The sequence below is a fragment of the Enoplosus armatus genome, chromosome 8 (assembly GCF_043641665.1).
Source record: "Enoplosus armatus isolate fEnoArm2 chromosome 8, fEnoArm2.hap1, whole genome shotgun sequence".
Classification (NCBI taxonomy): Eukaryota; Metazoa; Chordata; class Actinopteri; order Centrarchiformes; family Enoplosidae; genus Enoplosus; species Enoplosus armatus.
This window is the reverse complement of record NC_092187.1, coordinates 15,786,904-15,801,587: the sequence shown is the minus strand read 5'-3', so window position 1 is coordinate 15,801,587 and position 14,684 is coordinate 15,786,904. Positions and strand designations below refer to the sequence as shown.

General features: G+C 41.6%; 1 protein-coding gene across 1 annotated transcript; it reads left to right on the top strand.

The window, feature by feature from the left end:
- Positions 1 to 574: 574 nt before the first annotated feature.
- Positions 575 to 14,535, top strand: prpf6 (PRP6 pre-mRNA processing factor 6 homolog (S. cerevisiae)). Its single transcript, XM_070910525.1, has 21 exons — positions 575 to 762; positions 1,357 to 1,519; positions 1,691 to 1,809; positions 1,960 to 2,038; positions 2,438 to 2,614; positions 2,793 to 2,921; positions 3,036 to 3,130; positions 3,231 to 3,387; positions 3,648 to 3,810; positions 4,660 to 4,778; positions 4,918 to 5,136; positions 6,584 to 6,706; positions 6,836 to 6,957; positions 7,132 to 7,270; positions 7,412 to 7,531; positions 8,510 to 8,686; positions 9,026 to 9,159; positions 9,620 to 9,711; positions 11,277 to 11,391; positions 11,566 to 11,692; positions 12,660 to 14,535. The coding sequence occupies exons 1-21, from the start codon at positions 575 to 577 to the stop codon at positions 12,810 to 12,812; spliced, it is 2,910 nt and encodes a 969-aa protein (XP_070766626.1). The 3' UTR covers positions 12,813 to 14,535.
- The last annotated feature ends 149 nt before the right edge of the window (positions 14,536 to 14,684 follow it).

The window sequence follows — 14,684 nt, the reverse complement described above, 5'->3', positions numbered from 1 at the left end:
AAGCATTAATGCCATTAAGAAAATGAATTATGACAATATTATAGTGAAGTAGAATAACACACAAACATCACAGGAACAAATCACAACTTTCTGGTGGTATCCTATGCAAAAACATGATGTTAGTTCAGCCAATACACTTCAGTAAAATGAAGAATGACATTAGACCCATTAGGAATCCTAATCTTTAAAGCCTACAGGCCTACTTTCAATGTGATTGATGGCAATATTTCAATAGGCCTATTATTTTTCAGGTTGTGGCGCCCTCCTGTGGCTTCTGTGGAAAACTGATATTAGTATGAAACATGATAAATATTCAAAATAAATAATTTCAATAACACAGTCATTCAGCCACATGTGGAAAAAATAGCGCGCTGCATAATTTCAAATCAATAAATTGTAACTAATTTAATATTACAAGATACGTGTAAATGAACAGAAACCTTCCTGTCCTGTTGGGGGCGCTGTTACAAACACCAACGAACATTTCGAGAAGGACAGAATGGCTGTTTGCAGGAAACGGAAGTGCGCAACTGTTGTTTATCCGGCAGTGAGCCTCCTCGTCGGTGGAGCAACGATGGCCAGCGCTGCAGCTAAACAAGGTCCTAAAATTGTCAACAAAAATTCTGCGGGAGGCACCGGGGCGGCGGGGGCTGGCGGCGGGCCCCCGATAATGCCCCTCGCCTCTCCGCTCATGGGGAAAAAGAAGAAGCCGTTTCTGGGGATGCCCGCTCCGCTGGGCTACGTCCCCGGTCTGGGCAGAGGGTAAGCTAACTTGCTAGCTACCAATAGCTCTCTAGCTAGTAAGCTAGGTTATGTCTGTTAGCTGAAGTCGGTGGTGTAGCTAACTATCGTGCGCTGGAATACACTAATGCTGACAACTAATGCTGAGTTGAAGTGGAAAGACACTGTAACAAACCATACCAACGCATTAGACATATTAAAGTACACATCCGTACAAAGATATTAGTTCGGCATTATCTTTGGTTTTAATAATGTGATATCATCCTTTTCGTAATGTCAAATTAACTAAATAAAACAAACGGCAGGCACTCCGTTTAGAACTTTACATCTAATTATTTCCGACCTCTCATACTGACTTATGATGGGGAAGTTGAGCTTGTCGAATAACTACTGGTATCTTAACTGCTGGCAATCTGTGTGCCTGTCAAGGCAGCACGAGCTAACTTTAATTAGTTAACCGTCAAAATGATCAAAACATGGCTTAAAAGCACAGATAAGCTTATCAAGTGATCATCATCAGCTGGTTATGCATTAAGTTGAACATCCCAGTACTTGCTTATCACAAGTCGACCTATGTTTGTCTGTGCAACACATAAATTAATTGCTCCTCTTTAGTGCAACTGGTTTCACCACCCGATCTGATATCGGTCCTGCTCGTGATGCCAACGATCCAGTGGATGACCGACATGCACCCCCAGGGAAGAGGACAGTTGGAGACCAAATGAAAAAGAACCAGGAGGAGGATGAAGAAGATCTGAATGACACAAACTATGACGAGGTGCCTATGATTGGACTTCCTCTGGCTATTATTTGATGTTATTTGTTGTAGGGCTGTTTTTTTTCAAGCATTTAATTCATCCACTCAAGATTTAATGTTGACCAATCTATATGATTATTACATGATCTCTTTGTTATTCTAATCACACTATGGTGCCTTTTTTTCATGTAGTTTAATGGATATGCAGGTAGTTTGTTCTCCAGTGGCCCCTATGAGAAGGATGATGAAGAAGCAGATGCTATATATGCAGCACTGGACAAGAGGATGGATGAAAGACGCAAAGAAAGAAGGTTACTAAAAACAATGTCTATTTTCCCATTTGAATTTTAATGAACAAGCATACACCTCCCAAGTTTTACACATTGTATTCATGTCTGACAGCCTGTGCACTTGATACTGCATGTGAATGTAATTTTCAATGCTGATCTGTGTATTTTCAGGGAGCTGAGGGAAAAGGAAGAAATCGAGAAATACCGTATGGAGCGCCCCAAAATCCAGCAGCAGTTCTCAGATCTAAAGGTACAAATTTGCACATGATATGCCAAACTATTGCCTTTCTTTTCCACCTGTGATCACATTGAATTTTCCTCTACTGCCCTCTTCTGGCACCTGTCTCTAAACATTTAACGAAAAAACATATCTTCTCACCCTATGAAAATCACTGTAATTCGATTTTAGAGGTCTTCAGAAGACAACAGCAGTATTCTGCCAAAAATCTGTTACAAAGAGAGCATGTATCTTCTTGCTGAAAAAAAAAGGCAGGGGAAAGCTTTCAGCACATCCAGCCGTCTTAGCACTTAAGATGAGCCTGCGCTCTTGTATGATCAGAGAGAAATTTTAACAGCTTTGCTGACATTCCAAGTTAATCAACATCTGTCTTTCATGCTTCTTCATTCTTTCCTTTCCATTTCTTCACAGAGGAAGTTGGCAGAGGTTTCAGAGGAGGAGTGGCTGAGCATCCCTGAGGTGGGAGATGCCAGGAATAAGCGCCAAAGAAATCCCCGCTATGAGAAACTCACCCCTGTCCCTGACAGCTTCTTCTCCAAACACCTGCAGACCGGAGAGAACCACACCACTGTTGACCCTCTGCAAGGGGTCAGTATACACAGAAACACACATTCACATACTGTCGACATCCACATAAAAACACACATCACTGAAAGCACATGATGTAGTTTCAGCCTGCACCAGCAGGAGTCAGGATATCTCACACAAAATTCTCACAGAGAGTATAATGCTCCTCTCAATTATCATTGTTTATTCTCTCCACTAGCTGGGAGGTCTGAACACACCATACCCAGGAAGCATGACCCCTGGCTTGATGACACCAGGGACAGGAGAGCTGGACATGAGGAAAATCGGTCAGGCCAGGAACACCCTCATGGATATGAGGCTCAGCCAGGTAACTAATGATCATCCTTTACCCTGTTCCATCATTCATACTCAGCTGTCATTATCCTGAGCCACAGAATTTATTGTTTTCTCTTGTCTGCGTCTGCCTTTTATCTATCTTCAGGTGTCTGACTCAGTGAGCGGACAGACAGTGGTGGATCCTAAGGGTTACCTGACAGATCTCAACTCCATGATCCCCACACATGGAGGAGACATCAGGTAGAGACACACTGGTGACACAATAAGGTCCTACGGTGTATTTGTGTTAAATAAGTTGTTGTGTGTTTCTGATGGCTTGTCTTTGACTCCGCATGACCAGTGACATCAAGAAGGCTCGTCTGCTTCTGAAATCAGTGAGGGAGACCAATCCTCATCACCCCCCTGCCTGGATTGCCTCCGCCAGGCTGGAGGAGGTGACTGGCAAACTGCAGGTGGCCAGGAACCTGATCATGAAAGGCACAGAGATGTGTGTTAAGGTATGATGGAAGGGCCTAAGCGTATGTATGTGTCATTAGCTCATTCAGACCACAGGCTGTCAATCAAGTTTCATGATTTGTTCGTTACTGATTGATGTTATTCATTCTATGTTTCGAGGGAGAAGCAAATTAAATGTATAACATCAATGATAAACAACAGACCTTTCAATCTGCTTTGCCTGCTGTTAAGCTAGATGACATGTTACTGTCCAGCTATCCTTGCCCTCCTGTTGATCTCCGCATTTCTCGCTGCCCATCAGAGTGAGGATGTGTGGCTGGAGGCAGCCAGGCTCCAGCCTGGTGACACAGCCAAAGCTGTGGTAGCCCAGGCTGTCCGCCACTTGCCACAGTCCGTCCGCATCTACATTAGAGCTGCAGAGCTGGAGACAGACGTCAGGGCCAAGAAACGAGTCCTCAGGAAGGGTAAGGCTCCCAGATATTATCAACTGTTACAATAAATGAAAAAATAAGTACAGCTTTGTCTCGAAGTAATGCTTTTAACTTTTCGCATTTGTGTATGTATATCGTCAGATTGTGAGAAAGTTTGATGCTTTGACAAAACATGTTGCTGCTACGTTTTTATGAGGAGAGTATTGTGTGCCTTTTCAGTGATGCATATGTGAATGAATACATCACAATTTCCCTGCCAAAAGGAAGACCCTAATTTCTTCTGGGCAAAAATTCTAAACCAGTCTCCATCTGTCCATTGTCTCATAAAAGCACACACACAGAACTACACACATAAGATTGCATAAGGGTTACATTTGGCAGCTGTGGTTCTGGCTTCTGGTCAAGGCCAGGCACCCTGTTTGAACCATCATGTCAATGCCCTAACACACACAAGCATGCACGCACACACCAGTATTTCCCAGCAGCATACCTCACTGACAGAGATGGATGGGGAGCTTCCTCTGTGTAAGAGCTCTCTTCGCCTCTACATGTTCAGTTGCCTGTGCTCTACTTTTCTCCTTTACATACACAACACTCTGCCCTCCCACTTAACACTTTTGAACTTTACAACTATTGCAGGATATGCTGTTTGGTAATTGTTTTCATTGCTTGTGTGTTCACTGAAGTCTGTAATGTCACCATTTCCTTTTTTGCCACTGTATATGATGTATTGCCAGTGTAAACATAGTCAGGTCTGTGTCATTTCAGTATTAACAATGTTGCCGTTATTGCGCCAGAATCGCCAATTGGTTTAACACAGAGCCTGTAACAGTTACTTTGTCAATGAAAAGGCTTACCGTTGTGTAATTCTTACCCATGTAGCCCTGGAGAATGTGTCCAAGTCCGTTCGACTGTGGAAGACCGCTGTTGAGCTGGAGGAGCCAGAGGACGCCAGGATCATGCTGAGCAGAGCTGTGGAGTGTTGCCCTACTAGTGTTGAGGTACGCTTAGCACATGCTGTCATTTCATTTTGTTTCCCCCACAACATGAAACATTGCATATAGGACTAACACGACACCACACACTGCAATGCAACATACCTACCTCTATATCAAACGATTTCTGTCTGCCTCTCTCCAGCTGTGGCTGGCACTGGCCAGGTTAGAGACGTATGAGAATGCCCGTCGTGTCCTGAACAAAGCTCGAGAGAACATCCCCACCGATCGCCACATCTGGATCACTGCTGCCAAGTTAGAGGAGGCCAATGGCAACACTCAGATGGTGGACAAGATCATTGACAGAGCCATCACTTCCCTACGTGCCAACGGTGTGGAGATCAACAGAGAGCAGTGGATACAGGTGTGTTCCTGTGGCTTTTGGTGGTTGTGGTTTGTAAACACAAGTTGGTCCCTCCTCCCCGGCTCAATGAGAGAGAGAGAGAGAGCGCAGCGGTGAATAAAGACAGGAACTGGTGTTAGCGAGAACAAAGCAGTGAGTCAGAGAAACAGAACGTTACTTTCTGATTGTTTCACGGCAGTTACATTCTGAAGCACAAATAAGCATGCCCACGCCTCCGCACTACCCAGCTTGAAGGTGCCACATTGCCGGATTTTGTGTAAATGCAATTGAAGTGCATGCTTTATCCTGTCCAATGTGGCCTCTCCACTCTGCGTGTGTGTATGCACTGTAGACCTGCAGCTCTTTATACATCCATGACACAGACAGAGAGCAGAGGAGAAAGACGGAGACAGCGATGTAATCTGGTCGCTACGTTTTTATAGTCCCGACTTCAGACCCTGTGTGCTGTTATTGGCTGAGAGCTACACACCACTGCCCAAAGGTTGACGCCCAGAAACGTCCCAAACACAACTAAATGATAAGAAAATACAGGCAGAGAGCAGGATCTCTGCAGATACATACACAGCCACACAGGGATTATATTTCTATACATTGTTTTTTAGGAAATTTCTGCATATGCATGCCCTTTTAAACATACAGTTCTCGATCCAAATCTTCACAGTCAAGATCTTTTGACAAGCCGGTTTATGCTGAACAATAAGTAATTAAAGGTTATTGGTATTTTTTTATGCTGAAACTAAAGCATCAGAAATGCTTTATGAACATTGGAGTAAATCCAACATATATGATCATCTGAGGAAACAACATTGGGATTTTTTATGAAGATAATTAACACTCGGAGTATATATCTGAATAATCCTGTAAATTATAAGGCCAAAAAAAAGAATGATTGTGCCTTTTAAACCTTGGTGTTGCGTGAGTAGAGACGGCGTCATCTGTTTGTCAGGTTTGATAGCATGCCAACATACTTTGGCAAAGCTGCCCTCTGCTATTTCATCTGGGTGCAACAGAATACACAGTTCACAGTTGTTTTGCAATCAGAAGCCTTTGCTGCAATCTCTTTTCACATTTTTTTTCTTTTTCTTGAATAACCTTTTCTCTCTCTGTCAAAGCATGTGGTTATTGCGGTAGGTTTGTCAAGGCCATTTGGCAATACACTCATCGTAATACCAACAACAGATAAACTTTAAAATGATGGAGGATTTGACGGCACTTAAAGTAATCTTTTTGTGTAAACTGGGACCCTGGGTTAGTCCTTTATTCTGCCCACAAATCTATAATCTTTAAGTCATCTACATAGATATCTATCAGTAATCTAGGTTCATTTAGGGATTTCTGGTACTATCTGGAGGGGTGTGTCTGTACTTCATGCCTTAACACTCTTACATTCTTCTTCTGTAGACCACCCACATTTGTTTCCTCCTAAATGTTTCATCTTGTCCTGCAGGATGCAGAGGAGTGTGACAAAGCAGGCAGTGTGGCTACCTGCCAGGCCGTGATAAGGGCCGTCATAGGGATTGGCATTGAGGAGGAGGACCGCAAACACACCTGGATGGAGGATGCAGATAGCGTGAGTATCGATAGATATATTTTATTTATTTATTTTATACTGGCCATGTTCTGACCCCGTCACCTAAAGGGGTCAGTCATTCACTAATTTGCTGTCCGGGTTTAACTTAATTGACTTGTTATGTTTCAGTGTGTGGCCCATGGAGCGCTGGAGTGTGCCAGGGCCATCTATGCCCATGCTCTGCAGGTGTTCCCCAGTAAAAAAAGTGTCTGGCTTAGAGCGGCCTACTTTGAGAAAAATAACGGCACCAGGTGACCAGATTTGGTTTCTAAACGTAGCAAACAGTAGTAATCACGTTTGTTTGTTTTAATCAATCACTGCCTTTAACATCCTGTTTTTCTCTCCTTTACCTCCCAATGCGCTTAATCAACATACACTGTGCTCCTCCCCTCTGTTACTCTAACATGTCTCATTGCATCTCTCAGGGAGTCTTTGGAGGCCCTGCTCCAGAGGGCCGTGGCTCACTGTCCCAAGGCAGAGGTCCTGTGGCTGATGGGGGCCAAATCCAAGTGGCTGGCTGAGGATGTGCCTGCAGCCAGAAGTATCCTCGCTCTGGCCTTCCAGGTGACCATGAGCTTATGGAAAAGTTGACTCATTCCTGTAGTATCCATGCGAACCTGTGTCTAACTCTGTTTTCCCCTTTCCTGTTTCTCCTTCTCTTTCACACTCTTTCTCTGTTCCTTTTCTGTATACTTTACCCTCTAGGCTAACCCAAACAGTGAAGAGATCTGGCTGGCTGCTGTCAAACTGGAGTCTGAGAATAATGAGTATGAAAGAGCTCGTAGATTGCTGGCCAAGGCCCGCAGCAGTGCCCCAACAGCCAGGGTAAGTGCGTGTGTGACTGAGAAAATGGAAAAGAGACAGAGAAATTGCCCTATTTCAAATTCTCATGAGCATCCAGTACTAAAAGAAGAGTAGAAATCAGCACAAATCTACTCATCTAAGAGATAAAAGTTGAAAAATGGTGTCCCCATTTAGGTTTTAATATAGTGTTTTGTCAATCAAAATCTTCTTCAGGGTGTCTTCATCTGGTATTTGTTGGTTTGTAATGCAGACGAGAAAAGAGTACTTTCCTTAGAGGATTGATGGAATAAACACACATTTCCCTAACCTTTTTGGCTGTACAGGGGAAGATTGCTTGTGTATTTAACCTGTCCTGTCCTTTTACAGTCCTTCTGTGACCCTGTGTACCAGAACAGACAGTTTGTTTTTCATTATGTAATGTTGGTATGAATAGAGCTCTGACCCATGTTTAGGGGTGGCTTAATTATCAGATTTTATTCCTCTCTGCTTTAAAGCCAGCGATTAAAAGTAAGTTAATAGTGCATTGTACTTGAGGTATCTTCTACCAACTTGCTGTCTTTCTCAGGTTCAGGCTTGCCAGGTTTCTACACCTCAAAACAGTCAGCACTACTCGGGTTGACAGATGCTATCAGCAGTGCTCTTAAACTATCACTCTCTCTATCAGATGACCTGGCTACACAGTTTTGTATTGTATTTGCTGACAGATAAGACTAAGAGGGCCTGCTGTAATGTTAGGTTTACTGATTGTCCTGTCAGCTAAGACAACTGCATGGTGCTAATGAAGCTGTGTAGCAGTTAGGCTATGCATTTGATACATTTGAAAGCTGGTTATGTATTTGTGTGTAAGTTTGGGCTAAAATACGACTATTTCAAATTATTTTTCATTTGGTTACATTAATATATGCTAAGTATATGACAAGCCCAGGGGGATTTGAAAGGGTCCTGTTTATACATGTGTCATGACTAAAAAGCATGTTTGTGTGATTGTGATCTCTACAGGTATTTATGAAGTCAGTGAAGTTGGAGTGGGTGTTGGGGAACATAGAAGCTGCCCAGGAGTTGTGCACAGAGGCCCTGAAACACTACGAGGACTTCCCCAAGCTCTGGATGATGAGAGGCCAGATAGAAGAGCAGTGTGAAAACATGGATAAGGCCAGGGAGGCCTACAATCAAGGGGTGAGGTGGGGGAAGTGTTTGGGAACCAAGGGAGTTGGACTTTAGAGTTTGTGTCCATATAGTGTTTTTCTCTGTCAGAAAAGCGCTGGCAAGATGCTTGGATGGTGCTTGTTTCTATGACAACAATATCTTAATGTTAGGTTAACAGAGGGTTGAATACACAGCTAACAACAAGCTTACAATGCATAGGGCAAAACTGGAAAAAGACGCTAGCGCTCAGAAAAAAATGCTATATGCACAAGCCCTTAAAGTGCATGTTTGGTCATATGTGTTTTTGATGAAAATGCGTGTTTCCTTAATAACTCTAAAAAGTGGTCAATAACTTGTTTGTTGCTGTAGTTGAAAAAGTGTCCCCACTCGGGGGCCCTGTGGTTGCTGTTGTCTCGCCTTGAAGAGAGAGTGGGACAGCTGACCAGAGCCAGAGCCATCCTGGAGAAGGCACGACTCAAGAACCCCCAGTGCCCTGAGCTATGGTGAGTAAATGCACAACAGAGAAAATGTGGTAATCCACTTGAATGCGAAAGCAGGAGGCTGCCTGAGGAAGAGCTTTAAATTATAATGTGTCACCTTTTGTAGAGATTACATTAAGCAAATGTGCTTGAAACTTTGTGCTCTATGCAAGGAGGAGAAAATACAGGCACCTTTCCAGACACTCACAGATTGTTTTCTTTATTTCTGTAGTAGTGGACAATTAAAAATGTATATGTTAGAGAACATGTACATTTGAAAATATTACACGTATTTAATTAATATGCTTTCCAAAACTAGGCAACACCACATGTATTTAAAAAAACAAACATTTTCTTTAAGTACAGCACAGAAACCAAACTGGGGTTGATGTCAATTTTAAAGCCCAAATTAGCTACCACTCGAACTTAAAAAGCGATCCATGTGTAAATCTGTGCTTGATGTGTATGTCATCATATTAACCAGGCTGGAGTCGGTCAGGCTGGAGTTCAGGGCTGGACTGAAGAACATCTCCAACACACTGATGGCCAAAGCCCTGCAGGAGTGCCCCAATTCAGGTGAGGATGTATTCCTGCTGTTGGGGAAAGTCCTTTTTCAAAGTTTTTACTTTGATGACGATGGGTTTTGAAAGGGCCTAATAGGGATTTTCTCAACCTATAGAGTAGACTTGATGTCTGCAGGTCCCTTTTTTAAAAGTCTAAAAATGTAAGAATTATGTTAATTAAGTCAATGTGTCAGGCCTTAAAGGTCATCCAATTGCTTTAACATTTTATTTATGTGGTCTTCATTTCAGTATTAATCTTGTTTTTCTCTGAATTAACTGATTTCTTTTAAAGGCAGATGTTTTTCTAGCCAAAGCCAAGTTATTGTTTCCCTCCTATGTCATGGGTCACTAACAGGCGGACCGCGGTCCGAGTCCGGACCCAGACGCCGTCCTATACGGACCCGGACCTATAATCAATAAATTATTAAGGGATTTTAAATTTTGACGGGGCGCTTCCATTTTAACTGGCGCAGCTTTTCTAGTCTTTGCGGCACTGGTTAAGCGGCTCAAGAAACTCACAAACCAATTGCATACGTGTTACGCCAGCCCACGTGACGCTACTCAGCCAATCAAATCTGTGCATTCCAGGCGATAAATATTGCGACTCTGAATACAGACAGACGAGAGAGGTGAGAGGCGAGTGACAGATGATAAGACGAGTGAACGACACAGGGAGAGAAGGCGGAGAGACAAGTGAGCGGGAGGGAGAGAAGACACATTAGTTATTGTGAAATTGGTTGAGACTCTTAAGTCAAGATGTGAAACAGTTAATAAAGAAAAAGGGAAACTCAAGCTGCTGCTACACTTTATTTTGTTTTTCTAAAATTAAGCACTTTATTTTAAGATGCACAATTTTTCAAAAGCTACTTTATTTATTTTCTCTATTCTATTTTTAAATGCAGCCCTTCTTTTACTTAATGAGAGAAGAACATTATACATATCTACAGTATTATATATCTGTATAGTTCAATGTTAAGTGACAATAAATATGGTCAAAATGTTTTTGAATTGTACTTTCTTTATCTGATTTGACAGTCAGTTGTTGATGACATGCAGACGTTGATACAACTACTAGGCTACTTCAATATATATCACACTAAATCACAACGCAAGTTAGACATTGTGATGTTCCAGACCTTTGCTTGAGGAAATTTTCTCTAACTGGACCTCTTCGAACTCTAGTTGAAAACCCCTGCTCTATGTGGACCTCAATATACTTTCCTTTTATTATACCTGCTACAACAACCTAATGGGAAAAAGCCTGACTGCCATTTATTTACCTGGCATACTCACCTGTAAAGAGAAATCAAAACAAATTGTGCGTGATCTTTCAGTTACAGTAAAAAGAGTTGCAAAGCAAGTTCACAAGACAACAGATACAGTACCAATGTATTACCAAAAAATCCCCCAAACAAAATCATGTGTTTAGATGGGAATGTTTGTATTGTCAACAGTATTCGTATTTTCCAGGTTGCAGATTGGACTTTTATACAAAATATTTTTTGTACAATTACTTCATGAATGTGTCCATAATCTCAAACTCTCTGTTTCATCCCATTCCTGTTTCCGTCCTACAAGGTATCCTGTGGGCTGAGGCTGTGTTTTTGGAGGCCCGGCCCCAGAGGAAGACTAAGAGCGTGGATGCTTTGAAGAAGTGTGAACACGATCCCCATGTCTTGCTTGCTGTAGCCAAGTATGACTTCATCTTTTCACTGTTTTCCACTCTTCTTCTCAGTAATAAGCTCTGCTCTTAATGCAAATCTTGATCATATAATATTTTCTCTTTTATTTTGGGTATTTAGCAAACCTTTAGGCATGATACGTAAATTTGTATTCATTTCCAATGCAATCTTGTGCACACATTTAGGTTGTTCTGGAGTGAGCGTAAGATCACCAAAGCCAGAGAGTGGTTCCTAAGGACAGTAAAGATTGAGCCAGACCTGGGAGATGCTTGGGCTCTCTTCTACAAGTTTGAGCTGCAGCATGGCACAGAGGTAAGGAGCTCATTACAAGGTGGCTGCGGGCCCTTAAAAAGTATAGTCAATTCTGTTTCTGAAGGTCTTAAAATTTTACAATTGAATGCTGTAAGCATGGTCTAAAATTCACAAAATGCCTGTACATTTCTTTCATGTACTTTCAGGACAGAAATTGGTATTCTACCTTTTATATAGCCTCATTTCAGACTCTGGCTGTAAGTGATTAATATCATGAATGATAAATAGATTTTTTTCACACTAATAAACATTTGGACAAATGTTCTTTATCTCAACCAGTTACTGTCATTTTGACTTACTTATAATTTTGAATTGACAATATATGTATTTACTCAGAAGAGTAAACCTATATTTACACATTTGATGTTTATTTTTATTACAAAACTGGCCTTATATGGCTGGTGTAAAACTTGTCAGTGGTCACGTTTACACTGGAATGAGTCCAATGTCAAGTTTACATGGTTCACTTTTGGTGGAGAATGTCAAGTGCATCCTGCTGTCAGATGCAAGTTCAGTTAATGTAGCTCTGGTTTATCACGGGACAGCTCATGTTCTCATTGTATCATTTACCTCTAAAAAAGGGGGCATCATGAAGAGCTGTTGTGCACAAAAGACAAAACTACTGAGAAGTATTTAGGCAGAGGAGTACATCCAGAAATAAGCCTTAAGCAACAAACTTTCTATCCAGTCTGTTTGTTGTGTTCAGTTGTAGTTTGTAAAAAGGAAGATTCATTGACGCCTCCAGTCACTAAGCAGCCATAGTATATTGAAGCATAAACATTACTATGGTTTCCTACATTCTGTATGTGGGAGTGAAGATGTACTGATTAATTCTTGGTGTTGTCACTCTAATCTTTTTTGAACCACACATAATTGCTTTTACTCATTCATAAAGTTGGTAGTCACTCCCAAAAAACTGTGTGTGGGGTGTTGTGGTTATCTGACCTCACTGTTGTGCGTCCTTCAGGAACAGCAGGAAGAGGTGCGAAAGCGCTGTGAGAATGCGGAGCCCCGTCATGGAGAGCTGTGGTGTGCCGAGTCCAAACACGTCCTGAACTGGCAGAAGAAGACAGGAGAGATATTAGCGGAGGTAGCAAGCAAGATCAAGAACACATTCTGAGACTGGAAATTTGAACTGAAAACACCTGGAGGACTCTGGCAGTCACCAGCAGGAAACAGCGTTGGATTGCTCAACTGTTCTCTACCAGGACTTGCCCATCTGCGGTAGATACAAAGTATTCACACAATACCCCCTTACCTTTTTCACGTTTTATTGTTCTACCAAATTGAAGCACAGTTTGTGTACTCATCAATAGAAAATGATGATTTAATGTCAAAGTGAAAACACATTTTAAATGAAGTACCAACATAAAACTCAAAATCACTGATTGCTTTCCTGAAGTGAATAAGTAGTTGCAACACTTGTAGGTTTTTGTGGGTCGGTCTGTGGTCTTTCCGGTTGCATGGGGACTGTCAGTGAACTGCAGTCCTCAGATGGATTGAGGTCTGGACTTTGACTTGGCCACTCCAGGACATTAATATTATTGTACAAGTCATTCCTGCGTAGCTTTGACTTTATGTTTGAGGGATTCGTCTTGCTGGGAAGAAAACCTCCCAAGTCTGCTTACAGACTGCTGCAGGTTGTCCTCTGAGATTTCATTGTATTTTGCTCCAATCATTTTACCCTCAGCCCTCTTCCAGAGCCTACTACAGAGAAGATTAGTTTGCTCACCCCAAAAATAAAGATTAGTATGATGGTCAAAAGGTTTCATTTTGGTCTCATTAGACCATAGAATCTTCTTCCACTTTGTGTTCAGTCTCCTACATGCCTTCTGGCAAGCACCAGCTCAGATGATACATAAGCTGCACCTGAATCACCCAGGCAACAGTTGTTGTTTGAAGAGAAACACACCCATTCAAGTGAAGTGCTGGCTTAATTCATGAATCTGTAAATCAGCTTTAATTTCATCTTCTGATAACAAGTGGTGGCAGAGACTGTGCTGTTCTTTTGTTATTTGGACCCAGCCATGACATGTTAAATACGTGTTTACAGTCTCTATTGTTTGGCCATGCTGTCGATCCACATGGAATTTTTTTTTAACTTCTACACAAGCCGTCGATTCAGGTAGATTTAAGCGGCGTGTGCTGAATTGAAAGAGTGACGACAATGCTGAACTGGCACTGTACTGGCCAGGTTTTGGAGAGCATCCACTTGTCACTCCTTGATTACACACAATTGATCTCCAAGCAACATAATGATATGTTATAATAATAATAATGTGAATTCTCACAATAATTGGTTGCATTAGTAACGATGTAGGTGTGTCATGGGGGGGTTAAAACTTCGAGGCAATGAGTTTTTTTGTTTCAATATTTGTACTAAATTAGTTTGTTTTTACATTGACACAAGTATATTTTTTTCTGCTGATTAGTGTCAAAATTCTGATTTCAGTCAATGTGGTTGTTGCGAAAATTGTAGAACAAATATGAAAAAGCAGAAATTAAAATGAATACTTGTGAGAGAAATACACAAAATACACTGGTTGATTCTGTCTTCACAGTATGTTTGAACTGAGCTCTTTAGGTATCAAGTCATCCGTTGTTATCGTCAAAATGTGTTTGTTAAAAGAATAAAAGAGGACATTTATTTTTCTTGTCTTGTCCACATGAACATGAAAGAGGTCTAGATTTGGCTATGTCTGTTTAGCAGTGTATATAAACTCATTGTCAGGGATTATTACATGATTTCTCATGTTGTAGTAATGGAATGCTTTTTTTTATGGAGCTTGCTGGAAATGTGTTTGAATACTTTGCAGGCATCCAATAAACAAATGACAAACGTTTGTTGCACCATTTCCTGTTTCTCACAAACAAGACTTATTATAGTGGTTTGCTGTGATTTGAATACCAGATCTCATTGTGATTACACAGTTAGTTTCTTTGTGAGATGTTCTTTCCCAGACATTTCAAGCCAAGAGTTGTACCCGCACTA

Excerpts from the sequence above, each read along its gene's own strand:
- prpf6 (XM_070910525.1), top strand. The coding sequence starts at position 575 with ATGGCCAGCGCTGCAGCTAAACAAGGTCCTAAAATTGTCAACAAAAAT. Across the intron at positions 1,520-1,690 it reads ATGACACAAACTATGACGAG|TTTAATGGATATGCAGGTAG; the intron begins GTGCCTATGATT and ends TTTTTCATGTAG. Across the intron at positions 9,160-9,619 it reads CCCCAGTGCCCTGAGCTATG|GCTGGAGTCGGTCAGGCTGG; the intron begins GTGAGTAAATGC and ends CATATTAACCAG.